This window comes from Macaca fascicularis, chromosome 8 (genome assembly GCF_037993035.2).
Source record: "Macaca fascicularis isolate 582-1 chromosome 8, T2T-MFA8v1.1".
Classification (NCBI taxonomy): Eukaryota; Metazoa; Chordata; class Mammalia; order Primates; family Cercopithecidae; genus Macaca; species Macaca fascicularis.
In genome coordinates, this window is record NC_088382.1 from 59,828,374 (window position 1) to 59,855,789 (window position 27,416).

General features: G+C 38.1%; 2 protein-coding genes across 10 annotated transcripts in view; both read left to right on the forward strand.

The window, feature by feature from the left end:
- Positions 1-27,416, forward strand: part of SNTG1 (syntrophin gamma 1) — an 878,369-nt gene that overhangs the window by 42,335 nt on the left and 808,618 nt on the right. The gene's annotated exons all lie outside the window — the stretch shown is intronic.
- Positions 16,143-22,811, forward strand: LOC107130613 (uncharacterized). The gene has a single exon (XM_065519198.2). The coding sequence runs from the start codon at positions 21,645-21,647 to the stop codon at positions 22,203-22,205; it is 561 nt and encodes a 186-aa protein (XP_065375270.1). The 5' UTR covers positions 16,143-21,644; the 3' UTR covers positions 22,206-22,811.

The window sequence follows — 27,416 nt, forward strand, 5'->3', positions numbered from 1 at the left end:
AAAATAATTTTAAATCTAAAATGATCTCATTAGATTGTATTCATGCAGTAAAGTGATACTGTCCTCCAGCAGAGTTCCAGTCCCTGCTGGCTCGATGACAGGCTGTCTTCATAACGAGCTCAGCATGCACATTGCCCTGGCGCCTCTGGTGAGACAGAGCCTTGTGCTATAGCAGGGCCTAGTGAATGCTTCAAGCCTCTTTAGCCCATTCACATGCACAGGCAAGAAGTAAGGTCTTACAGTTACAAATCCACTGGGAGTAGCTTTTCATCACTTACTTGTTTTTAATGGGAAATGAATTAACATGATTGGCTGTTATCAGGCACTTAGTCATATTCTTTTGATTTTAATGGACTTGCTGCTTATAAATGTAAGCAGAAAGGGAAGAGTTCCCAAAATTCACGTTGGCAGTATTCTCCTCAGTGAAAGACCAAGGCTGAATCTTCGTCCAGCATTACCACAGGTGCTGCCAAACCACTGTGGTGGCCCACGCTGCAAAACAGCATTGTCACACATGTAAAGGGCTCTATATTCCATTGCTGTGTCATCATGGAGATTAATGTCATTTATAAGCTTTTCTCAGGCTTGTCAATTTATGGGCAGTAAGCTCTGAGAAGCCCTTGACCTTGATTTCTGAGCCCTTGGCAAAAGAATTCTAGGACCCAAGTATGTCATCTCATTATCCATGCCATGTTTCTTCTGCTTTCTTTTGACTGCCATATATTGTTTTCTATGCCAGAATACGTTTTTCTCCAGCTAGACAGAATTGCTGATCAAAGAAGTCTCCTAAAGTGTTACATACATCAATTGCTATTTATTTAACAGGTTTCACTGATACTAAGATCATAGAGATTTAAAATTCTGATCTGGGTTACTTTCATTTTGCAGAGAGACATTTAACTTATCTTTGCATATATGGTAATTTTAGGTTCTGCAAAGACATAATTTAAGCATTTGAGCAAAACACCTTGTACAACTTGTTTGAGAACCTTACAAAGCCAATATAGTACAATTGAGGCAAAACCTAAAACAACCCAAACTGTGTACTTTGATTGAATTATCCAGATTGACAACATCTAATCTTTTCAGGTAACTGGCCATCTTCAACTTTATTTTGCTATTTTTTACAGTGGTTCTCGCATATCTCCTCAGTGTGTGTTAAAACTGATGTGGGTGGTAAGTTTGGTTCAGCTGTGAAATGGGATGGGTCATGTACAGCCAGGCAGTGCATGGCATAGGGTAGCTCTGACCAGACACAGTTTTGTCTCCAGATCCACATTTAAAAACTGGACTTTTGTTGATTAGTATTTCTCAATTTCATTTATTTTACTGAAGGTTGCAAAATAGCAGTTTTCTGATTATATTCTCTGCATGTATTTGTTTTCATTTTTATTTTTCCTAACTTTTATTTTGCTAAACAGTTATATGAAATGATCAGACAGACATATCCTGGAACCATTGATCATCCTCAATATAAATAAAAGTAGGAAAACAAAGAAAAAAACCAGGACTCTAAGAACCATGGTAAATAATACATTAACTTAGATAGGCATGGATAATTCGGTCTCTCTCTTTTTTAAAGATTTTCATTCCCCTCCTCCAGCTTTATTTCAGCCAGATACAGAAAGACAAATACTGCATGTTCTCATTTATATGTAGAATGTAAGAACTCATAGAAACTGAGAGCAGAAAGGTGTTTTGCCCGGGGATAGGAGGGTGAGGGAAATGGAGGGATTTTGGTCAAAGGGTATGAAATTTTAGTTACAAGATGAGTAAGTTAATTCAATCTTTTAAGGCTGCATGCTGAAAAGCTCTAACGTAAGTAGCATAGTCAGTAACCTACCCCAATTCTAGAAGCACAGCATTAAGATGGTGCTTCTGCACCCCTAACTGGTGTTCATGTGGGGATCCTGAAGAGGTGTATGAGTCTTGCCTCATTCTCACACTTCCCAGCAGACAACCATGTTTTGTAAAAAGATTGGGAAGAGCAACATCAGCAAAATGCCATTCCCTTGAGCTAAGTTTAGCTATGGCTGTCCTACATAGAGTATATTTCTTCTCATTTTAATGACATGAATTCATTTTCTAAATGTATTATTAACTACGGTTGTGGTTTGTCTTTATGTTCCTGTACTTCATTAGTGCTGTACTTTGTATGGAGTAGTTTAAGCAGTTTAAGTTGGTCTAGCCTCATGTAGGGGGGTAAGTGTGTCATGTTTCATGTGTCTCCACACACCAGATGAGTGACAAGCAGGCAGAATGTTTGGCAAGGATAGTACAGCAAGAAAGAAAACATTTTCCAGAATGCAGAGAGCCCTCAATTACTTGATTTTATAGTTATGCAGATAAACGTAAAAACTGGAATGTCATTCAGTCTGAGCCAGGTTACTTACTCAGATGCTTTCCTTCCCCTTTGCCCTTTTGTTGGGTTTTGGAGAGTTGACTGAAAGGGGTGATGGCTTGAAAACTATGCAGATGAAGCAGCCTGCACAACAGGGAGAGACCCTGTCTCCACACAAAAACAAATTTTTTAGGAGCCAGGCATGGTGGTGTGCACCTGTAGTCCCAGCTACTCAGGAGGCTAAGACTGGAGGGTGGTTTGAAATCGCAAGTTCAAATCCAGCCTGGGCAACAGAGTGAGATTTCATCTTAAAAAAATAAACAAATAAATAAACATTATTCAAATGACATAGGACTTGTGGATCATGAGATTAGAAGTCTAGCTCTTAAAAAAAAAATTCTGCTGGCCAAGTTTAATGCTTGAACTTCCACAATTAAAGGTTTAACTCTTCAGTGTTGGTAACAGGTTGGGGATTCAAATACATGTGGAGACCACAAAATGAAGGTAGGTGAGAGAGAAGTCATTTGCAGGGCTCCAAGGCAGATGCAGAGGCCCACAAGAGGACACAGGCCCAGCCTATGGGAATCAAAGATCAGCACTTTAGGTTCATTGTAGGGCTGAACACAAGGCACACATCCAGCAGGGAGACCCACACTTGCAGACAGAATGGGGGGAAAATCATGTCCATTGTGGCTAAATAGGGAGTGAAATGACATCCATTATGAAGAGATGAGCAACTAACAGGGGATAGTCCTGCAATTCCAGGAGTGAGTGGCTTGTCAACGTCAACATTTTCTTTCTTTTCTTTTTTTTTTTTTTTTTCCGGAGACAGTCTCACTCTGTCGCCCAGGCCATCTTGGCTCACTGCAAGCTCCGCCTCCTGGGTTCAAGCAATTCTCTGCCTCAGCCTCCCAAGTAGCTGGAACTACAGGGCCTGCCACCACACCCGGCTAATTTTTGTATTTTTAGTAGAGATGAGGTTTCTTCATGTTGACCAGGCTGGTCTTGAACTGCTGACCTCGTGATCCACCCACCTCAGCCTCCCAAAGTGCTGGGATTACAGGGGTGAGCCACTGTGCCCAGCCAACATTTTCTTTCTAATCCAAGAATTTACTGCTATGAAATGTAGTTAGGATCATTCTTAGGCAAAAACAGTACAGCACATAATTACAGATGAATCATTACTGGTCATAGAGTAGAAAGATAATTATTATCAGAGAAATTTCTCCATTTGGGTCCCCAAAGCAAAGATTATGGCCTTCATGCCAGTGTAAATGTAGCTTCAATCAAAGCCTAAAATATTTTGTGTTTGAAAGTGTGCTTTTAAGCATAAAATGACATGCTTTTTGATCTGTTAGTTAATGTACAAAATATGATTCTCCTTGCAATATACAAGTTAAATTTGTCTAATTAGCTCTTTTGAATTTTTTGTTTGCTTCATTATTTCTCAACTACTCAAAATAAGTGGTTGATATGAAATTCTTGATATTTTCATTAGTAGTTGTTAAATCATATTGCAGGCATTTTCTGATTTATGGAAATTAGGCTCAGAGGAAAATGTACGGGTACCAAGGGCTTTCTCCTCCCTCCCTGCTGCCTCTGGGAAAGAGCATGCTGGTGAAAAGCAAGAAGGTAGGACAAAATGGGGAGACAAGTTTTTTCTGTTATTCTTGATTAAATGTCACTGATAAATAGGACACCATTGACTTGGAGTCCTCAGTTTATGGGATTCCATATGATCTGGCATCACACTCATTGATCCTTGACTTGTTTTCCATAGAGGTGTTGTTAGCACGCTAGCAGTCACTCCCCGCTGCCCCATCTCAGCTCTACACAGACACTAATCTACTTTCTGTCTCTATAGATTTGCCTATTTTGGGCATTTCATGTAAATGGAATCATACAATATATGTGGTTTCTGCAACTGACATTTTTACTTGGGACAATGTTTTCATGGTCTGTCCATGTTGTGTAGCACGTGTCAATACTTCATTTATTTTTATGGCTAGATAACATTCCAGTGTATGGAGATGCCACGTTTTGTTCATCCATTTAGCAGTTGATGAATATTTCACCTGTTTCTACTTTTTGGCTATTATGAATAATGCTTCTGTGAACAGCTGTACCCAATTTTTTGTGTAGAGAAGTACACCATAATTAGCACTTAGTTTTAGAACACTAATGGTAACCTTTCCCTATCTGCATAGCACACTTGCTTATCCATGAATATCACTGAAGTCCATTTGAATCCTTTAAGGTAAAATGGATGGAGATTTCTAGTTTAACCCTTATGCTTTTGAAATTTAAAAAACTGGATCACATGAAATTAATAAATTACCCAAGGTGTTACAGCTAATTAGTGTCAACAGAGTAACTCAAAATTTGCTTGAGATCTAGTTCAGCATTCTTTTACTATACATTGTAAACCCACACGGGGTGCAACTGAACTAAGCTGAGATCATATGAGCTGACCTGGGAAGCTTACTTTTGTAATTATTTTTCTTTGGAGAATAGATTTGTTTTCCAAACAGACCCTATATCTAATTACCATATTTGATGCTTCAAAAGAATGTGTGTGTATGCAGTGATTTGTTTCCTTGACTCTCAATTTGTATCAATTTAATGTAACAACAAATATCTATTGAGCATAAACAATGCAGTTAGCATTGAATATTTTGGAATACGAAGGAAATTGCAACTGCATTAAGAAATTAAGAGTCAAGATAATACAACAATTAATGATAAAGTAGGTAATGAGGGGTTAAATTGTTTGTTTTAGGGCCACTTACAGCATAATATACAGATTTGATTGCTAAAAGATGGATTTTGATCCCACCTTAATAATAATTATAAATCTGAAGAAATCTGTTTCTTTGAGTGTAAGTTACATTACCTTTGAAAGGACGATATGTTGATATCTAGGGTGCCTTATAGCCGTAAGATGCTACAGTTCAAATGGCACCGTGTGTTATTTTGAGTAACACACACATACATGCAGACACATATAATGGGCAGAGGCTCACATATATCACATGTAAGTGAGTCAGAAAACAAGGTCATCAGAGGAATGAGCTCTAAAAAGAGCTGGGTCTTGTTCCAACTCTGTGGTGCCACTCAACGCCCATGTGACTCTCTGAGTCTGTATTTACGTCAGATAGAGACAATGGATGCATCATGCCCTCCTCCTCCTCTTATTGGGATGCAATGAGATAATGGCCCCTCTATTCTTAGGTAGAGCATTGAATATCTTCCATGGATTAGGAAAGGTGGAGGACTCCTTAGAGCCCTACACAGAAACAGCATTATCAAAAGCAGAAAGTTACTTGTGTAGGAAAATATACTTTTATTGCAATACTATCTTAAAAACTTTCTATTTGATAGGACTGTCATCTTCCAGAATCCCAGCTGCGGGCTTGGACAAGAATAAAACACTTGGACAGTTGGCAGTGGACCTACAGGATTAGCTAAGCTTAGTTATGCAGGGTCACCCTGTTCTCTGTGGAGTCCACTTCATAAACATAGCTGGACTACTTTTCTCCCCCCTCAGAGCTTTTTCCATTTTAAAATAAATTTCTATTCATTGATTTTTGCCAGGCAAAAATCATATGCAGCAATGCTACTAACATTAATATTTTATTTAAGCATGTTGATAAGAATGTTGCACCTAATAAGAAATCCATATCCCACCATCAGCCATAAGTCCCAAATCCACTGTGGATGAGAAACTTTTGATTATAGGAAAAAGAATAATTGGCACTTTCTAACCTGTAGAAACTTGGATGCCTGTTGGGGCCACTTGCTATTCCTTAAACATAATCATTCTTGCATCCTGATGCACGTTCTTCCTGAAACAAAATTTTCAATATTGTCCTTTTTGGTTGCTGTTGAAGGTCTTTGTTTGCAATAATTACCTTGCTAAATAAGAAATTTTGAGTATTTCTATGTCACTGCTAATAATAATATTTTAGTGGAATTCCTTAGAATAAGACTTTCTGCTATACATTATTGCATGAGAATACGCCTAATACACTTAAAAGAGAACAATGGTAGCTAACATTGATTGAAAGCATCTGCGGAGGCATCTACTTGTTGAAATGCCCTCTCTGCCTCAGATCACATGGCTCACATTTACCTCATAAGTTGGGAACTCCTGTCACCCTTTTCTAATGGGAAGGACACAGACTTGGGAGAATTCAGTGACTTTTTGAAATCACACAATTAAGTACTATCAGGTCACCTCTGAATGCCCATCCAAGCATAGAAAAAATGGCATCATTTCTACTGGCTTTGCAAAAGGAATTTGTAGTGACTTTGAGGGAGTTTGAGAATGGCAAGAAAAGCCACGTCGATGGCAGCTGGACTAACACTCTCCAGCTTCCCCTCTGCTAGCACACCCTCCCGGGGGCTCAGAATAGTAGGTTCTCCTTGAGTGGACATTGAGAAACAAATGCAAGGCCCTGTGGAATGCTGCTAAGGTCAGAGGTGGAGAGGAAGAAGTGTAGGGCGGAGAGAGCACAGGTGACTGACCATAGGATGAGCTTCATAATCAGATGAGGAGGTTAGTTGGAATGTGAGGTCAGCAAGGATGAGAAGCAGATGGGACTAGCCCCGGGGCTGTCAGGAAGCTGAGAGACTTGAGAGAGTGGTTCTTTTTTGCGGGGGCAGGTGATATCTAGGGTGCCTTATAGTCGTAAGATGCTACAGTTCAAATGGCACCATGTGTTATTTTGAGTAAGACACACATACATGCAGACACATATAATGGGCAGAGGCTCACATATATCACATGTAAGTGAGTCAAGAAACAAGGTCATCATGAGGAAAGAACTCCAAAAAGAGCTGGGTCTTGTTCTAACTCTGTGGTGCCACTCAAGGCGCATGTGACTCTCTGAATCTGTATTTACCTCAGATAGAGACAATAGATGCATCATGCCCTCCTCCTCTTCTCATTGGGATGCAATGAGATAATGGCCTTGCTCTGTCACCCAGGCTGGGGTGCAGTGGTGTGATCTCGGCTCACTGCAACCTCTTCCTCCTAGGTTCAAGAGATGCTTCTGCCTCAGCTTCCTGAGTAGCTGGGATTACAGGTGCACGCCATCTTGCCCAGCTAATTTTTGTATTTTTAGTAGAAATGGGATTTCACCAGGCTGGCCAGGCTGGTCTTGAACTCTTGACCTCAAGTTGATTTGCCCACCTTGGACTCCCAAAGTGCTGGGATTATAGGCATGAGCCACTGCGCCCAGCCAAGAGTGGTTCCAATCACAGATTCCTGGGCTGTTTGTAGCAGGGAGACAGGCAGTATCTGGCAGGAGCAGGGGTACAGCCAGGGATCCACAACTCTTGAGTAGGTGCTTCTCAAGCCAGAGGTGGGAAGTGCAATCCAAGAAGTGACCGTCTCCTTGCAGTTTCATGACAGCACCTCCTGTAGTTGTAGCAGATGAAAGCTAAACGATTAGTTAAAGGAATACATGAATGGATGAGTGAATAAAGTCTAAGTGAATGAATCCAACCCTAAGTTAGAAAACCCTCTTCATCCTTAATCATATCACCTCCTTGGTTTTCCCTTCCTCAGGAAGCAAAACATCAAGACATCTGCCCACAGCATGTGCTGTCTGAACGCTTTGCTGCAAACACTCTGCCAGGATTCAAATAAACAGGAAATCAGAGACTAGTGTTGGAAAATGTCTTTTGGCATATTGCCCAACTGTGATCTTGGCGTGGCTGATTTTGTTTTGGTTGATGTCTTGAGCTTTCAGTGTTCATTTTCATACTGCTGTTTCACAATTTTATTTTCCTTTTTGAGTCATAGTTTGTAAGAACTAGGTTTATATTACTATTCAAATGCAGTAGTGTTTTGGTATTTAGTATGTTCTCCAAAAAATTAGAAGTCACTAGTGTTGCTTCTTTACCTCGAAGAAAACTTTCCTGCTCAAACAAGCATTGACCCTATACCTTGCTCCTTTCCATTCTGTCAGCTAAGTGGAATTCAGTCCAGTGCTAACAGGTTGAGGTTTCCTTTACTACAAGCTACTGGTCTTTGCATTGTACCTTCTGATGACTGTTTAAACTCAAATGCATGTAGCAATGCTATGAATAGCTCCCACTTTATTTCAGTGAGTTTTAAAACTTCATGAAAATAGAACTTCACAGAGACTTTGTTTTCTTCTCTGTTTTCCATAGCGATATGACAAAACATGTGTTTGTAAATCTTTTCCATTTAAAAAGACTTTTTCTTTGGCTTCTCACCAATGTCTGATATTTAAAAACTTATACATAAAGCTCAAAATGAGAAAAATAGTTTGCATCAAATTTATTAAATTCCCAGAAGTTATTTTCAACTCCACACAAGTTAAATTAAATAACATGTATGCCTCACAAAAGTCATGGCACCTTGTTTATAGTAGGCACTCAGTGTGATTGATGTATCAACTTGGCTAGGCCACAGTACCTAGATATCTGGTTAAACATTATTCTAGATGTTCCTGTGAAGGTATTTTTTAAATGAGGTTAATATCTGAATCAGTAGACTTGGAGTAAAGTAGATTACTCTTCAAGTGGATGGCCACATCTAATCAGTTGAAGACCTTGGAAGGATACGACTGGCTCCCCACAAGGAGGAGGGAGTTTTGCCACAGACTGCCTTCAGGCTCGAGCTGCAGTGTCAGCTCTACCCTGGGTCTCCAACTAGCAGCTGAACCTGTAGATTTTAGACTTGTCATTCTCCACAGTTGCATGATCACATGAGCCAATTCCTGAAAATCAATCCCAATCTTTTTCTAGTTCTCTCTCTCTCTACAGAGATAGCTAGTTAGATTGATAGACAGGTAGATGATAGATAGCTAGGTAGATAGGAAGAGATTATATAGATAGGTGGATGATAGGTAGACAGGCACAGGCATATTACTCTATCCATTCTGTATCTTTGGAGAACTCTTGCAAATACTCCGACAGTTGGTTTAGTCCCTCTTTCTTCCCATGTGGGAAACCTCTGGAACAGGTGCTTTATACTCACTTTCACCTTGTTTAGGCATATTTGTTGAAACAAAGTTTCCCCTTTTCTCATTTCTATACTTTTATTCTATTTTCCCTTTTTAGCCAACATGTTAATATTTATCCAGTTCCATGATAGTAAGTGTTCATTAGCAATGCTCTTCCAAAAATTGTCTTTGTTAACTCCAAGATAGATGGAATTATTCTCAGTATAATTTTAAAATTTAGTATATTTCATTTTTTCTATAATTGATAGCCATGTATGGCACATGCAGTATTATCAAGCCACATTAGAAACAGAATTTAATATAAATTAGAGTTTATTTATACAGTAGTTGTTAAGGAAAGTTAAAATTAATGGCATACTGGACAGGATAGGGCATGGGATCTCTGACCTTTGTTTTCAGTTAAAACAGAAAACAGGGAACTGATACTACTGTTTTGTGAAATGTCTTGTGTGACACTCTGGCACTGACTGCACTCCTCCATTATATTGGTATGATTTACCTATCACTGATATTTGCTGTAAATTCCGCTTATACCTATGAGGGTGGTAAAAGTCAACTGTGACAAGCTACACCTCAATTTACCAGTAAAGATACAGTTCTCCTGTGGACTCTAACAAATCTAGTACAGAAGGAGGCACTCAGTAGGTGATGATGATGATGATAATGATGATGATGATGATGAAATGCAATAACTCTTTTTATATGAGTTTATTTCTGAACTGCTGGATATGTATACAGTGACTGAAGCCTGGATATATTTGCTAATGCAACAACTCACTATCTAATCAGTCTATTCTCCTCTCAAGGACATTTCACTTTGATTCTCATGCTTACTCACCTTAACAAACAGAAAATGAATTCAGAAATGAATAATTGAGCTTATGAGTAGAAGCTCAAGAGAATCCTGCTCTGGACACCAGGACAATAGTCTCTATGGAAATGTGAAATCTCTGTAAGCAGACACCGGGTTGCTTTTAGCTGCTTAATGTGGTTGTTTTCATGCCTCTTGATTGTTCCAGCCTCTGACCCATCAGAAATGTTCCATTTTTAGATAAGAGAATCTTTTTCATGAAAATAATACAAATAGGGCCCACTCTGGCTTTTGCAATTTCAAAAGATATTTAAAACCAAATGGCATATTACAAATTTTAGTTATCATCCTCCCCCTTTATCTATTTTTTTCCCCAAATGTCATTTCTACTAATTCAGTGTTTTTCTAACTTCCTCCTGTGATCTTTCATCTCCTTTTACCTTTTCTTTCAGTCTATATGGAAATTAAAGTGAGTCAATTTTTGAGTTCCTGCTGTTTCAATGTTTTATGCTGGACTTTCTTATGCCTCCCCTTCATCTACCCAACTAAGCTCTGTGCATTTTCCTTGCTCTGACTTTTTGTTGCCAGTATATTCAGCATGCAATGTTCATTTCTACAATATATCTGGCTTCTATTTCTGATTCAAATTCTACTTACTCAAGTCTCTCTTGGACTCTCTATTTTTCTTGTCTCTATTTGGAAAATCTGAGAAAAATAAACAGAGTTTGGAGCCTGTCTAGTTAGGATTGAAGCTTTGGCAAAGTTGCTTTTTTCAAGTCTCAGTTTCTGTCTCTGTAAAAAGGTATGTTTATAGTTATTAGTCCATGAAATCATTATAAATTTGTTGATTTGTAGGGGAAATACAGTCAGTACTTTAAGTGTTTAGTTACCATTTTTGTTTTTCCTGTTTAAAAAAAAACAAAAAAAGTGTATAGCTTCTTCCAGTCTTTTTTTTTTTTTTTTTTTTTTTTTTTTTTTTTTTGACAGAGTCTCGATCTGTTCCTCAGGCTGGAGTGCAGTGGCGCAATCTCTACTCACTGCAACTTCAGCCTCCCAACTTCAAGGTATTCTCTTGCCTCAGCCTCCCTAGTAGCTGGGACTACAGGCACCCGCTACTACATCTGGCTAATTTTTATATTTTTGGTAGAGGTAGGGTTTCACCATGTTGGCCAGGCTGGTCTCGAACTCCTGACCTCAAATGATCCATTCACCTTGGCCTCCCAAAGTGATGGGATTACAGGTGTGAGCCACCACGCCAGGCCTATTTCAGTCCTTTTGACTAAAACACATGTTTAATCTCTGGAAATAATTTATTTTTATTTTACTTTTATTCCATTGGTAGTGAATTTGTAACCAAGAATGGGTATGATGATTTGTGAAATTATTTCCTTTACTATATAGGCATATTTTTATGTGCTACTTTGTGTATATCTAGCATATATTAAATAAGAAATAATTGTTCAATGGTTATATTGCAATGCAAATGGATGTTTATGTAAATTTAGTGCCGTATCACAAATTTGCTAGCAATATTTTTTCAATAATCTATACACAATGTCAAGAAAATATTTTTGTGCTCTCTTTACTATTTGGAGAGCACTGAATTAGGAAAAAAATGCCAGGAATAATAACAATAGCTAATACTCACTATTGGCCAGGCATTGTCCCAAGGGCGTATTTTATCATCCTCATAACAGTCCCAGGAAGCTGGACCAGTTGTGATTTTTATTTCACAAATGAAAAAACAGATGCACAGTAAAGGTTATTTCTTCCCGAAAGTCACATGGTTAATGGCAAGAAAAAGGGGCTTGAAGAATACCTGTCCGGCTTTGGAGTCTGTCCTCTCAGCATGCAGACAGCCTGTTCTCAGGGAGCTTACAGCCTGTTCTTAGGATTGTGTTTGTCGCATGTGACATAGCCATTATTTTGTCTTGTTTACCTATTATAAAATCTACTTTGGTAGATATGAGACTGTGAAGTTTTCTGAATTGTTTACTTTCTGCTTTGGTAGACACATTTGCTCATTGCATATATGTGGTGATACAAGTTTTTCATTTGATAAAATCTTCACTTTTCATTGATTTTTGTTCTCAAGTTTTGTTAATTTGTTATAATATATAAACTTTATTTAAATTAGAATTGGTTGATTTGGACAGGAGAAAAAGTTCAGTAAATGTAATCTTTAGCCTTTTCTCAATCTGCCTTCACCATGAGAGTGCCAGGTGTCTGAGTTCAGCCCTTTCTCTGAAATAGCTCTTTCATTTGTAGTGAGAATTGATAAGTGTTAATTATCACTGAAAGTGAGATTAAAGCAGTGAAAAGTTCCATTAAGAAGAATTAATTACTAGGTTGGCATTTAATGGAAGTTCTTAAGCAAATAATAAGATGCCATGAGCATCTTATTACATCGCGCTACTGACATTTGTAGTTTAAGATCATGATTATCAAAGTAATCTGGCTTTACAGCAGCTTCCTCCCTGTCCCCAGGAGTGTGCACTTTTCTACACCGATACAAAAGTGAGGGTATTCTCCTCAGTCTTGGTCCTACCCGTCAGTGTCTTGCAGCACATCAGAGAATCACCCTATTCATCCTCCAAGTCCAGGTATGCTTCCTCTATATCTGGTGAATAATCTTTGGTTTTTTTTTTCTGCAAATAAATACAATGATCTACTCAGTATATATTTATGTCAATATATAACATTGGAAGGAAAGATTTTGGGCAGAGAAGAAGGAAAAATGTATTTTGTTCTTCCAATTTCTTTGTGTCCAAAGCCATATACCACATCCTTCATTGAATCTGATGATTTAAAATGCCCCAAATGTCTCCAGTACTTACCAAAATGCAGTGTATTTACTTATGAAATTTCAGCACCTTCTCTTCTCCCCCCAGTCATGGTGTATTTTGCCTCATGTAAAGATCTTTAAACTTTTTTGACTTTTGCTTCTTGTGACTTGAGAATTACCAATAAAGAACACATGCAAAAATATTTTACCCAGTAAGTCGGCACAATGTCTTGACATTGCATTAATTTTTTAGTTCCAAAATTTTCATAAGATCTAAAGTGGAAAGATTCAGATCATTAGATGCAATACTAAAAGGATACAAAATGAACCAGGCATGACTCTTGCCCTGGAAGAACTTGTAATAAAGTTTCCAGGTTTCTACATGCAAAAGACATCTCCTTATTCAGAGGAAGTAATATCAATTGGGGAGGATCAGATGTAGCTACAGGATGCAGGTTATACCAAAGAGAGAGACCCTTATTCTTCCAGATAGACCAAAGCTATAGCTGGAAGAATATTGAAGACTTCTCCATGAAAGAGAGGACCTCCTAAGCAAGCAAGAGACCCTTTATCTCCTGCAATTCAATCATAATTATTTCTAGGCACTGTGTTCCAGAGTTCCAGAAAACCGAAAGGCAGAAACATTCAGGATAGAACTGGGGATGACGGATCTTTCCCTTGGACTGATGTGCACTCCAGGCAAAGGGCGATACTGAGGCAGAAGAATATATTTCAGGCTGCATTTAAAATTCCAGGGACTTGAGTGTCAAGTAAAGGAGTTTGGATAAAGTCTGAAGGAAGGGGACAGAGAGATAATATTTTTGAGCTTTGGAAATATTAACTGGGAATTAGTGTGTAAAATGAATTGGAGGCAGAATGACAGACAAATTAGGTGACAGCAAGGTAACTAATGGATTGGTGGCTTGTATGTGTACTGCTTAATTCAAAGTCTTCTGCATTGATTATTTTTCTTTTTAATAAGGTGGCGAATAATTTTTTAAGAGGCTTGGTTTACTTTTTAAACTTTTAAATTTTATTTATAAGTCTGTAATAATTCAGAGAGAGGCATTAATGCAAGGAAAGCTTGGATTTGCTTCACCACAGGATGCCATACACTACTTTATGGGAAGTTGTAGAATTTACAAAAATTCTCAAAAGCAAATTCATTTTAATTCATTTAGCCTTTCTTTCTTTCTTTCTTTCTTTCTTTCTTTCTTTCTTTCTTTCTTTCTTTCTTTCTTTCTTTCTTTCTTTCTTTCTTTCTTTTTCTTTCTTTCTTTCCTTCCTTCCTTCCTTCCTTCCTTCCTTCCTTCCTTTTTCTTTCTTTTCCTCTCTCTCTCTCTCTCTCTCTCTTTCTTTCTTTTGAAATGGAGTCTCACTCTGTCTCCCAGACTGGAGTGCAATGGTGTGATCTTGGCTCACCGCAACCTCTGCCTCCCGAGTTCAAGTGATTCTCCTGCCTCAGCCTCTCAAGTAGCTGGGATTACAGGTGCTCACCACCACACCTGGCTAATTTTTTGTATTTTTAGTAGAGACAGGGTTTCACCATGTTGGTCAGGCTGGTCTCAAACTCCTGACTCAGGTGATCCACTCTCCTCATTTTCCCAAAGTGCTCAGCTTACAGGTGTGAGTCACCACACCCAGCCATTCACTTAGTTTTTCAAGTTACATCCATTACATAGGGTCATGTAGGGTGGGGTCAGGTTAAAGAAGAGAGATAGCCTCACTATCAAAACGACAATGACATCATGGTGTATGTTCCAAGTTACAGAATTTGAAAAGTTGCTATTTCTTCTTCACTCCTCCTCAGCCACACTCAAAATGCTGTCATAAATTCATGCTGCTTTTTGATGCTGGAATCAAAAGCCTGTGTGTGTGTGTGTGTGTGTGTGTGTGTGTGTGTGTGTGTTTTCAGGCTGGTGTGCTATTGAATCCTTACAAAACAAGACTGTCTCATGTTTTTATTGCTTATTTTACTCAAATTGTCATTACAGATACTTATTAAGGAAACATTTAGGCCAATCCTGGGGTGATTAGAGAACAGGATTGGCGTAAAGAATGTAACTTTTACTCTGGTTGGCCTCTTACTACTAAAGGGTTTCAGTGATTTGACAACTCCAGTAATATCTGTGTATCTCACCATCTGGCAGCATTTCACAGTGCCTGTTTGATGAGTAAGAGGTGCTACAAGATCATTACGAGGAAATTTCAGCACCAACAAACAGTTTTAACAATTGTTTATGACCACAGTAGTGCTGCAAACAGACACATACACTGAAATGCGTTGCTTTGTTTTAGAAACACAGGTACTTCCTGCTGTAGTTTTTAATTGTTTCAGTAATGCATGTATGTCTAGCTGCACTCTTTTTAATTCATTCAACATCTAGCATTTAGTGACCCTGTCTGATCTGAACAATTCTTCTCTTCCAGGGACTAATACAATTGTTTTAGATTATTGTTTCTTCCCTGCAGCTTCCAAAATAATCAATAACAAATTACCTATTTCATTTAGGAAACAAATATTTGCTCCCTTGGAATCCAAATTATATTTAGATGTTTTTATTTTTGCTGTATTCCATAAGATCCCTGACCAAATAGATGGTCAGAGAAGGTTATAACTTATGTGGCTCTAACTCCCATGTCTCCAGAGAAGAACATTCTGCCATCCTAAATTCTGCAGCTAGTGAGACTGGCAGATCACTTATTTTTAATGCTAGAGACTCCTTTCTCCCACCTCGAAGAGTTGGCAGCTCTGGTTAGGGAATGATGCCAGATCTAAGCAAAGTTGACTTAAAGTACAGGTAATCTGGGAGACTAGTGGTGCTATGAATGCACGCAGGACTCAACTCCCAGCTGGGTTCAGATTAAAAGAGTCTGGCTGAGATCCAGATGAGATGAAATTTACTACTTCATTTTGGGGAGTCTCGGCTTTCATTAATATGCATCGGTATATCTTATAGAATTAAAAATATTTGAAGCAAGGAATAAAAATGAAAAAACAGTGTATACTGAAGAAAAGCGTATTCCTGTTCATTTGGCATAGATCAAATCAGTTGAACTCAGAACTATAGAATAAAATTACAGATACAGATGTCAAGAAAGGAATATTTGGAGAAAATGAAAATGAAAGCAACAATGATAAATTCTGATACCATTTGATAACATATATCATTTCATTTCAACAAAACATACTTCTACAATGCTATAGTAACAGCATTAAATTATGTGTTTTCATTCAAATGAAGAGAAGATTCTTGATGCTATGAATGCTATCTTCTTAGAGGAAATCATATCAATATTTTACCATAAGCCCCAATTGTTTATGTCATTAGAATATTAGGCTGTTTCCTCCTTGACTTCATTAAGATTATTCATCATGTCAAGTTTTTGCTTTTCTATACTAGGAAGTATGCTGTTTTCCAAAGAGAATGAATGTAAGTAACAAAATTTCAAATCATCCAGCTGCCTTATTTTCCTATCTGGAAGCACAGGCCACAACCCCATTAGCAAGACATAGTAACTATAGCCTGATAAAATTAATTCCCAAGAATTACCTTAGAGTTTTAATCTTTTCCAAATGGAAGTCAACAAAATACAACAGTCATAATAATATTCAATTGATGAGCGCCAATACTTTCCTAGCTCTCCATGTTGTAGAGGGTGCCTTCATATATGTTATTAGCTTCTTTGGACTTCTCAAACATTCCTTGAGATAAGGAGATAAAGCATGATTAAAACATCTGTTTTCCAGAAGAGGAATCTATATGCCCAAGGACACATAGTTAACATGTGGCAAAATCATCCTCAGGTCTTTCATTTCAAATTCCTTGCTCTTTCAACTATTTCTCAAGATAAATGCAAAAGAGATTATTTTTCTTTTGGTGTCATAAGAGAGCCCTGGCCTGGCCTAGGAATTGGGAGAACATAGTCCTCATGTGCCAGATCAGTGATTTGTATAGGCTGTGTGACCTTGTGTTTCCCTACATCAACTGTAAAATGAAGGCTCTGAACTAGATCATTTTAAGTACTTAGAGCTGTAAAATCCAATGACTCTATTTAATATAATGTAGGAAGCTTCAGAAAAATTGCATCTATAAGAAATTTTATTGCTGAAAGTTTCCCAGAATGTATCCTGCAAACTACAGTGCCACATGTGTTAATATATATTATGGCATAAAAGAATCTGTGGGTAATTGGTTTTGCGAAATGCAGAGTAAAACAAAATTAGGCATAATTTCTTTATGGCAGGACTTCTCCGTGACTTCAACATTCCAACTGCAGAGTGAAACTAGAGAAAGAGCATGGAGAGTGCACAGGTCCAGGCAGGGTCCATGGACATGATCATGGCAATAATGGTCCAGGAAAGTGTCTCTGAGAAAAGCCTCATGTCCAAACTGTCCGCGATGGTTCGCAATGGGCAAATCATGGCATCTCCTGATATCTCCTCTCTACCAAATGGACCTTGAGGTGGCTACGGGCTGTATATTTAAAGACATATCTGGTGGAATAAAATTTAAAGAAGTTTCTTAATAAATATAATTGCAAACTAAACTTTTAGACTGCCTTAATTCATAATCACCTCAACTGCCAAGATTATTTAGCAATATTGAAGACATCGTTTCTTTCTTCTTTACCTATAGCAGTGCTGGATAAAAGGATTTCTGGAATTTCTTAGAATTTCATGTTAAGAATACCCCAGTATCTTTGCCTCAGTATGCTTGTTGATGTTGATAATATGATACAAAGCTATTCGAGGAGGGTTCCCAAGATTCATGTTTCGATTAATCGCCACAACATGTACAGCAGCGCTTGCCTTCAAGATCATTGGGGGTGTGCAGGGTTGTCAAATTGGCACGCAGTGTCTACAATCTGATAATTTTTTTCTTATTACTATTTTCAGGATGAGAATATGAAGCTGATCTGAATGCTTTTGACATCCATAGGCCTTGCAAGATAGTTCTACAATAACCATAACAGACAGGTTCTCTATACACATAAATCATAGGTAGTCCACAAGAAGGGGACTGTTACTTTCAGTTTGAGGAAAGATTTCTCCTGTTTTAAAACAGTATGACTATGTGCCTGCAAGACTTACAAAACATATATACATGTGCAAAGGCTCCATTCTTGATATATAATTTTAACAACTTTGTCTTATTTGTTTGTTTATTTTCATGTTGGTGGTGAATTACATGAAATTGACTTCCATTTATTTTTTCAGTAAACAGCTAGTTTTACAAACTACATTTGCTCCCTGAGTTAGTTATTCTTATTTTTATTTCAAAAACTGGGGTGGAGAAAGAATTGGAAAGAAGACCTACTACCATTCTTGAGAACTATTACTAATTTCGAGATGCACATCTCAATTTACTCCAGAAGCAATGGTTCATCGAGAGGTACCTTGCAATCAGTGATACATTTAATTAGACCCTATATCTTTTTGAGAAAAGCAAGGCCTGATATGAAGGTTCAGTGTGTGTATATTTTTGTGGAAAACGGAAAGAAATAGGAAAAGAAATTTTCTTTGCTTTCATAAAGTGATGTTTATATGAAATTATATTACTTAAGTGCCTTAATCACAAACTTAACGGATTGGATGGCAAGTCATCCACTTATTCTCTGTGTTTTTGCATTTTTATATTTCTTCTAAAAATGTACATATTGCCTGATTTCTCCCAGGTTGTGAGGCTGAATAAGGCAGATAGTTCCCCAGTTTCATGAAACTTTCAATGGAGTGTTTGTGTTTGGGAGGATAGGAGGAGCAGGAAATAAGAAGCAGAAATAGCCTGTGGAGTGTTCCTGAGTGTTTGGCAGAGAATATTTAAATGTCATGCAAAAAGAAAAGTGACTTAAATTTGTCCAGGGAAGCCTACTCTGAGGAGTGAATTTTATACTGAGATGTAATTGACAGAGCAAAACCAACCATACCAGGATTAGGAGAAGAGTTAACAGAAGAGCAGAGGTACCCAGGTAGGTGTGAGCCCACAGGTTAGGGGAACGGAGAGAAGGGAGCCCTGAGTCCTGATCATGCAGGATATTGTAAAGCCAAAGAGATAAATTTTACTTAAATTCAGGTTACAATGGAAAGCCACCAGCATATTTTAAGCAAGATTAAATGGCATGCTTTCTTTGGTTTTGAAGAGAGATTCTGGCTACTATGTGCAGAAAGGAAGCATAGACAGAGGAAAGCAGCTCAGAGACTGGAGGTGGGCTTGTCTCATTGACCATGGCCAGAGGCTGACAATTTGCAGCAGGAAGTGCTGGTGAGAAAAAATTGATGTATTTTAGGCTTTGATTCCATGTTTTAATAATGAGGTGTGGGAAGGCAAAATCATTGCAACTCACTCAATTCAAAGAGAAGAGCGACCAGTCTGAGAGGGAAGGTGGGTGGGAAGTGGAGAGCTTAGAGAAGTGTCTGCAAGATGAAGTAAGGATGAATGACAAGTCTTCTCAGCAAGCTGAAGCAGACTCAATAGATAAAAATGGGCATACGACTGCAAAACATGTTTAACTTCTTGTGCTAGACCCATAAATGATTTAGACAGATTTTTTTTTCAGAAATTAAAAAAAGATCAGTCAAAGCAATTAAGAAAATGTAGGGACTGTGCTTTTATTCATTTCCACTTTGAACACAGTGCTATGTTTGAAACTAGGAAGGATATGAAAGGTTGTTTTGAGAGTGCTCCCACTCAAAGACCTGTGCAAGATCATCTCCATCTCTGAGACCTAGCCCAGAGTGCTTACTAGTTAGATCTCATCTTTATATACTGAATTCATTATTTTTATCTTTCAAAATCAGAACATTTTCAAAAGAAAAGTTAAGTAGGAAAACAGAGCAGAACAACAGAAACATCTGAGGGTAAGAGGATAGGCATGTGGCCTGGGCAAGGATCCCCGAGGGGGAAGATGCCGATGAAGATCCTATTAGTGTTCACTTATCTTTCCTCAAAGGAAGACAAAAAATAAAGACCAGATGCCCTTTTCATCCTATCTTACATTCATTCCTCTTTCCCGTTGTCGATCCTGTCATAGGCAGAAGATGGAAAGGGGAAGGCTTCATTGCAAGGGCTGATCAAAGATAAAGTTAGAAGGTCAGAAGACAAGGCAATGCATGCAGCCTCTGTAGCGGGGATGCGGAATCACGGCTTGGGCGTTAGACGGTCTTCAGCTGGCTTCCCAAGAAAGCTGCTTATTAGATTTGTGACCAGGACCGGGGGAAATCCCCGGAGCCTCAGTTTTCATATCTTCATAAGGGGAAATAATAATAATAAAGATGCCTGGAGGATCATTTGTGAATACCTGTAAAATGCTTCCCACGGGGCCTGTGGCCAACCCACTTCACAATTGTCCACTCAATGTAATGGACGTTGGCATGTTGAAATGTAGATCACTCTTTTCTTCAAAGCCCTTTTGCTCTTTTATATGGTAAAGAGATGCTGGGATATGAAAGAGATTTGAAATAACTAGTTCCCCAAGTTAGACTAGAATGAACTGAAATAGAGAGGGGGTAGAGAGGGAGGGAAGGAGAGAGAGATTGAGAGAGAGAGAGAGAGAGAGAGAGAGAGAGAGAAACAGGAGGAGAGAGAAGAAAGGGGGAAGAGGAGAGGAGAGGAGAGGGAAGAAGAGAACAGGGCTAGAATGGAATGAGCTAGTCAGGAGCTAATTAACGACCAAAGAGGAAGAAAAGAAAGCAATGCAAACAAATGAAAATGCAGCCAAGGCAGAAACACACTGGATAGGAATATGCTTAACAGAGAAGTGTCTTGCTGCTGTGCAGGCTGCCTCAATCTAAAATAGCATGAGTGGCCTTCATTCATGGCCACGATCACTGAAGCGGCTCCAAAGTGGCTTTGTACCTGTAAAAATGGGCTTGTTTTGATTTTTTGAACATATAGTTAAAATTGTTGTCGTTATTGTAAAGGTCCATGTTTCATTTAATAGTCTACCAGAAGTATGAGGACATCATGTAAAAACACTTAAATTAGAATGAAATAGTAATAAAAATAAAAATAAGAATAGCCATTTTATTGAGAGTTTAGCTGAGTGGGGCACTGACTTCTTTCCCTCCATTATCTAATGTTGAATTCCAGGCAGCAGGTTTTATATTTATGTTCACTTTAGAAATGAGGAAATGGATGTTTAAGAAGTTGAGTAACATCCGAAATATCCCCCAGTTATTAGCTGACTTCGGGACTCAGTCCTGGGTCTTCCTGACCCCAGACTTCAGTGTCCCTAACCACTATGTTAGGAAGAAAATATAGGAGATAGGAGATAGGGATGAATAAATGTAATCTTCCTCCACAGATGGGTAAAATCACAAGCTTGGGAGAACTGACACCATAATGTAGGAATTCTTCCCTGGACAAGTTGAAAATAATTCTATTTCAGTACATTAAAAGGCTTCACTCTGTTAAGATTTTGGAGAAGAATAAGCGAATTTGGTAGTGTAATTAACAGGCGGGGTAGTACTGTCCCTTATGGCTTGGCAATGAGCAGGAGGGCAGTTCACAATGGAGAGACGCAGACGCCTTTGGGGCGGTGCAGCGGTAGCGGAGTGAGCCTGGGACTGAGTGTGCCCCTGGGACTGCATGTGCCCCGCACCGCCGCCTGCCCTGCGCCAGGAGAACCCAGAGCAGGGATGGGCCCAGACTGTCCTACCACCGTTTCAGCAGGCGCAGGTCTCTCCAGCAGCTCCTAAACAGCTTTTGTATGTCCTGTATCCAAAGTGTGTGGCTCATAGTCAGGTTCTGTGCTTTTGATGACAATCCTTTTTTTCGGTCGGGATCATTTTCATCTGTTGCCGCTTCTGTCCAACCTTTGCTCTTCCTCCTGATCCTTCTCACCCTGTCCCTTCCTGTGCCTGTCTGCACACCGACGTCCTCGGTCCTCGGGCTCCCTCATTCTCCGGGGTTCTTGGCTTGGTCTGACTGGGGACTTCTCACACCTAGCTTGTCGTGGCGCTCCAGGGCTATTGCATCTTGGTTAAAAGGCCTGTCTCTGCAGACTGAAGGTTTTCTGCGGTCAGGATCAGGCCTGTTCGGTGTCTTCCTGACCGCCCTTGGAGTCTGCTCAAGGTATATTGGCTGGAATGTTCTGAGAGACTGGCAGCCCAGGAGTGCTGAGTCGCTTATGTGTCCGCTGTTTACACTGTGCATGCGTGTGTGTGCAGGGAAACAGCCAGGCAGATGCACATGGTTATTTATATCTTCAGATTATTTCTGTGAGGAAAATTCTATCCTGGTGAAAGAGCTTGCTGTTGAGAAACAGTAACTGTACCCATGTAGACACCACAGTATTCACTCAATGTATTTGACAGGCACACTCATGTTGTCAGGGTAAAAGGAGGCAGCAGCCTCTTTGAAATGCAGGGACAGAGCAAGTGACAAGGAAAAAACACACAGCAGGTATCTCCAAATTGTTGTGCAACCAATTTTCAGAACTTTTTGATCTTGCAAAACTGAGACAGCCTAACTATTACACAGAAACTCCCTATTCCCAGGTCTCCCCCAGCGCCTGACAGCCACCATTCTACTTTCTTTCTCTATGAATTGCATTACTCTGGATACCTCTTGCAGTTTTTATTACAGGCCTGCTTGATGTTGTAAAGAAATCAAATGTTTGGCCCAGTAGCCATCCTCCTCTCTGCTTGCTCCATCAACTGAAATTTAACTGGTAGCTTCAGTTCTAGAAGACAGAGCCCTGAGCGCTCCTGACTTGCACATGCGCTTGTATGTACACAAAATGCCCTGCTCCCTAGTTTCTGCCTGCAAGAATTCCTCCATATCCCTGCCCCAGGGCTTCCTGCTTTACTTTCTCTTCACATCCCTTCCTGTAGACTCGTTTGCAAAAAAAAAAAAAAAAAAAAAAAAAAAAAAAAAAAATATTATGTTTGCCTCGTGAGCTCCCGGGGCACAGCTTTGCTGCCTCGCAGTTGCCCAGCCCACCACTCACAAGAACAGTGTGTTCTTGAATTTTTTTTAATAAAATAAAATAAAATGTACTTTCATATTATACATTATAATTGAGTGTGGTAGAAATAAAATTTAATTTCAGGTGCTTCTGGTAATGTGGCTCTGGGGTTTCTACTGAAAAAGTAAAAATTCAATAAAAAGTATTCTTTAGGGAAGTGTGTTTTTAAGCCTTTTAGACACTTAAAGCTAACTTTTGGTAAGGGTTCATTCACAAACTGTACACTCTTATGATTTCTATTCATATTTTCTCACTCTTGCTTAAAAACGTATTTTCTTAGAGAAGAACTGTTTTTTCAATAAAAATAGAATGAATTCCCATACATCAGTCTCTTCTCTGTAAGTGCCCTTCTGAGCCCCATGTACACGGAAGAGAGTGAAGACCAGTGAAGCCCTTTAGAGAGCTAAATAATAGATGCAGTTGAGTGTCTAACATCTATGCAGACTAGGTTCCTGATAGACATTGAATTAAATCTCCTGGCGGGCCAGGGTATTAATCTAGGGAGAAGGAAAGCCATGTGAGTTAAAAGGGGAAGTATCACAGAACAGAAGCAAGCAGTAGTACCTGAAGTAACCTTAGCAATAATAGCCTAATAAGAAATGAAGAAAAGGAGAGATGGGAAATAAATAAACTGGCATCAGAGACTCCTGGGAAAGACTCATAATTAGAGGTGCCAAAAAAGGCAAATGTAAATACAGAGCCTCAGTCTCCTAAAGCCTCAGGCTCAGAAACTTTGCTCCTGGCTGCTAGACCATGGAAGTTACTGTTTCCTTTATCCTGGAGGCAGGCTAGACTGAAATGATAAAGAATCTGGACTCTGACATTTAGATTTACAGTAGTGCACTATTGTTTGTAAGGGCATTATTGATTAGAGTAGGGCAAAAAGATGGGCCAACATAATTTGTTTTAGTCTATCCTGTATTATGGTTACTTGTCTGTCTGCCACCAACTATGAAATATGACTTTAGGAAAGCAAATACGGCTACCATTACATTTTGTCATAGTAAATGAATAAAAGTGAATCATTTTATCATTTTCAGGTGATCAATAATAGTTGAAATAATATAAGTAATCTTTTATCCATTTTTTAATTGTTATGAAATATTTTCCTGTTCCTTAAAGGTGTATAAAATATTTTGCTTTCAATTAAAAAATTAAATATATTACAAACAAAAAATCCTTGCCCTCTTCGGGCTTTCAGAGTATGTAGACTTTCTAAACAGTCTTTGTAGTGAAATAAAAAGCACTTTAAAAGTTAAATGATGTCTTTTGAATATCTTTACCTTAATTTTTTGTTGTTGTTGTTGTTGTGGATATGAACATCATTAGTTGTTTACCACAGATCCTTGTTAAAAAAATAACTGATAGATAATAAAATCTATGGAGAAAATAATAGCTTTAAAAATAAAAGTCTTTGGAAAAAAATGAGCATGTTTTTCAAATTGACTTGATCCAATCAAACTCTTATGTCTCCTTTAAGTTAAAGACGCTCTCCTTCTACTTCCATGTGAAATCACTTATAAAAAGAAAAAGTACATCTATGCCCTGGAGAATTACTCAGTGAGTATGTCATATCCTTCAGTTATAATATGTATGGGCACATGAAAATTTATAAGTCTCAGTGGTATGCAACTGCTCAAGTAGTTGGCATCTTAATCCTTCGTTTTGAGAGCTCGAAATATTTTGTGAGTTCAGATGACTGATTTCTTCAGCAAATGTTTTTGGCATTTTGGGCCCATCTGCTCTTTGTTAGACACAATTCTAAACTCTGGAAATACAAAAGAAATTCTGATAGCTAATTTTGAATTTTTTCTAATTTTGAATCTATAACCATATATATTCATTATATATAATGCAAAATATCATATATATGTATACATGTATACATACATAATGTGTGTGGGTTTATAAATATGAAATTAATCAGGTGCTGTGGCTCATGTTTGTAATCCCAGCTACTCAGGAGGCTGAAGCAAAAAAAATATATATATATATATTTGAGCCCAGGAGTTCAAGATCTGCCTGAGCTACATAGTGAGACACTATCTCAAACAAACAAAACAAACAATGTGTGTGTGTGTGTGTGTGATTATATTCACTTGACCAAGAGCCAAGGATGTTACCTTAACTTGCATTTACCTTTACAAGAAACAGATGGCTTAACCTAGTTGAGTTTACATCATTCCTTGCTTTATTTTTAGAAAACTAATGTAGTGGATATTTGTCTATAAATGCTTATGTCCATGTTTCCTACAATTACTCACAGAAGATGTCAGAATACTTCAGAATTAGTATTAAATCCAAGAGATGGGAACTACAGTAAAATTGATGTAATCCAATTCAATTGAGTTGCAAAGTTATTGATTTTTAAAAAGCATTAAACATTATGCATTGTGTGTACTTTTAATACAGTTTTGCAAAGGCTACAGTGCTTGTCTAAAGTTATACCAATGAACCTTTATAAATGCAGTTTCCTCTCATCCCTACCCAAAGGATGCTTCAGGAAGAGGGGGATTTATACCACAGTAATTTCATGGACCATAAAACCTCAAGTGTTATGCCATAGTTATACAATCATTTTGATGCTTGACAGCTTGCCTTTGATACATAATTATATTATTTGAAACTCATTTATAACTGAAAAAGGAAAAACATTAACATAGGAACTTTCTGATTAATCATTGTAAAGAGAGAGTTGTCTATTCATCAAGTAAAAGTTCAGACAACTTGAGGCAAAAAAAGTTTGCACATTTTTCAAAATTCAAGTAACATCTTTATAAAATCGTGCATTTAATGTGCTTTATGTATGTATCATTTATACTGCATTCAATAAACATATCAAATTCAGTCTTTAAACATAAATAATGTGAATTTTATGTATTTAAAGAACCCTTTTGTTTTGTTTATTGGATTTCTATATACTTTATAAATAATCTCATTTGCTTTTTATTATTGAGAAGTGTATGAGATCATAGCTTAAGTAACCAAATGAGATAACATGTATAAGAGCGCTCAGTGTGGTGCCTAAACTCCCACTTATTCACTGCTCTTGCCCTGGATAGCCCTGACTTACTAGCTGAGGGCCAACATGGGTCCTTGTCAATCACAGCAGCTGGCAGAGGCCCCTATAGAAGGCTGGGATGGTGCTGTCTATTTCACTGTCCTGATGCTTCTAAAAGGTTTGCAGGAGAGTGGTATAGAATAATCACAGTTATTGAATTCTTTTTTTGCTCCCTTTTAAAGTAAGAAAATAATGTTACTCTACTGAAAATTTGAAACTATGTTTCATTTTATTCATGAGAAAATTCATTCCCAGTAAGATGAATGGGGGGGTACTGTTATCCTGTGGCCTTGGTAGCATTTAATTTTCATGGATGTGCCAATTCAGTTTATTACTCTGAGGCAGAATTCTGCCTTGTTGTCTTCTATAACCACTGTATTTCTTACTATCCATCATACTAGTTTTCTTTCGTGACATTTTATCTTTCAAATATTAGATTAAAAATCCTATTTCAAAGAAGTTCAAACATTTGGCAATATAGCTCATGCTGTGAGCATTTCTTGTTTTTATTATTTCTAAACAATATATTTATCTGGGATTAGATAGGGTCAAATATAAATTATTTCCAATAGCAAATGAATGACTTGAGATATAAAATTATCCTTAATGCTTTACACCTAAATATAGGTGTATGGTTATACACCTATGTTATGGTTTAATTACTTGTAACTTATGGTTCAATTACTTGTAATGTTTGCTGTAAAATTTTATTTAAAAAATAAATGTTGTTTTTAAATTTTATTTAAAAATAAGATCACTACATTTCATGAAAAGTAAATTGAAGAATCGATACTTTATAGTAGGAAGAGAATCAGCATGCTAACTGTAGCACAGCTTTAAAGAATTCTTACATGGCTGAGAATGAGATGGCACATTCCCCAACAATAGCATTAAAAATGTTTGGCTAGAGGTGTGTCACAGAAAGTAAGTTGCCTCTATAATCTTGAAATTGGAAGCATCTCTATCATAAAGCAATCTGTTCTTCTGTTGGAGTATGTTTTCTTACCTTTGCCTTACCAATTTCCAGAAGGAAAACTGTCTGAAAGGTGTTTTTGGTTGAATTCTAATTAATCAGCTTTCCCTCTGGTGGCCAGGATTAGATTCCTAAGGTACTAAAATGTCATAATAATGAATTGAGAATGAAAGTTTCAGAGGCATAAAGTGATGGTTGAAATATACTGAACATGTTATAAAAGGGGAAGCAACCACAAGTTTTGTCATTGTTGTTCGTTTGTTTGTTTTGCGACAGGGTCTCACTCTGTCGCTCAGGCTGGAGTGTAGTGGCACGATCTCCACTCACCGCAATCTCTGCCTCCTGAGTAGCTGGGACTGCAGGTGCTCACCACCACATCTGGCTATTTTTAATAGAGTTGGGGTTTCACCATGTTGGCCAGGCTGTTGCCAAACTCCTGACCTCAAATGATCTGCCCGTCTCGGCCTCCCCAGTGCTG

Bases quoted from the DNA above. Each gene is read 5' to 3' on its own strand.
- LOC107130613 (XM_065519198.2), top strand. From the start codon at position 21,645: ATGTCCTGTATCCAAAGTGTGTGGCTCATAGTCAGGTTCTGTGCTTTT.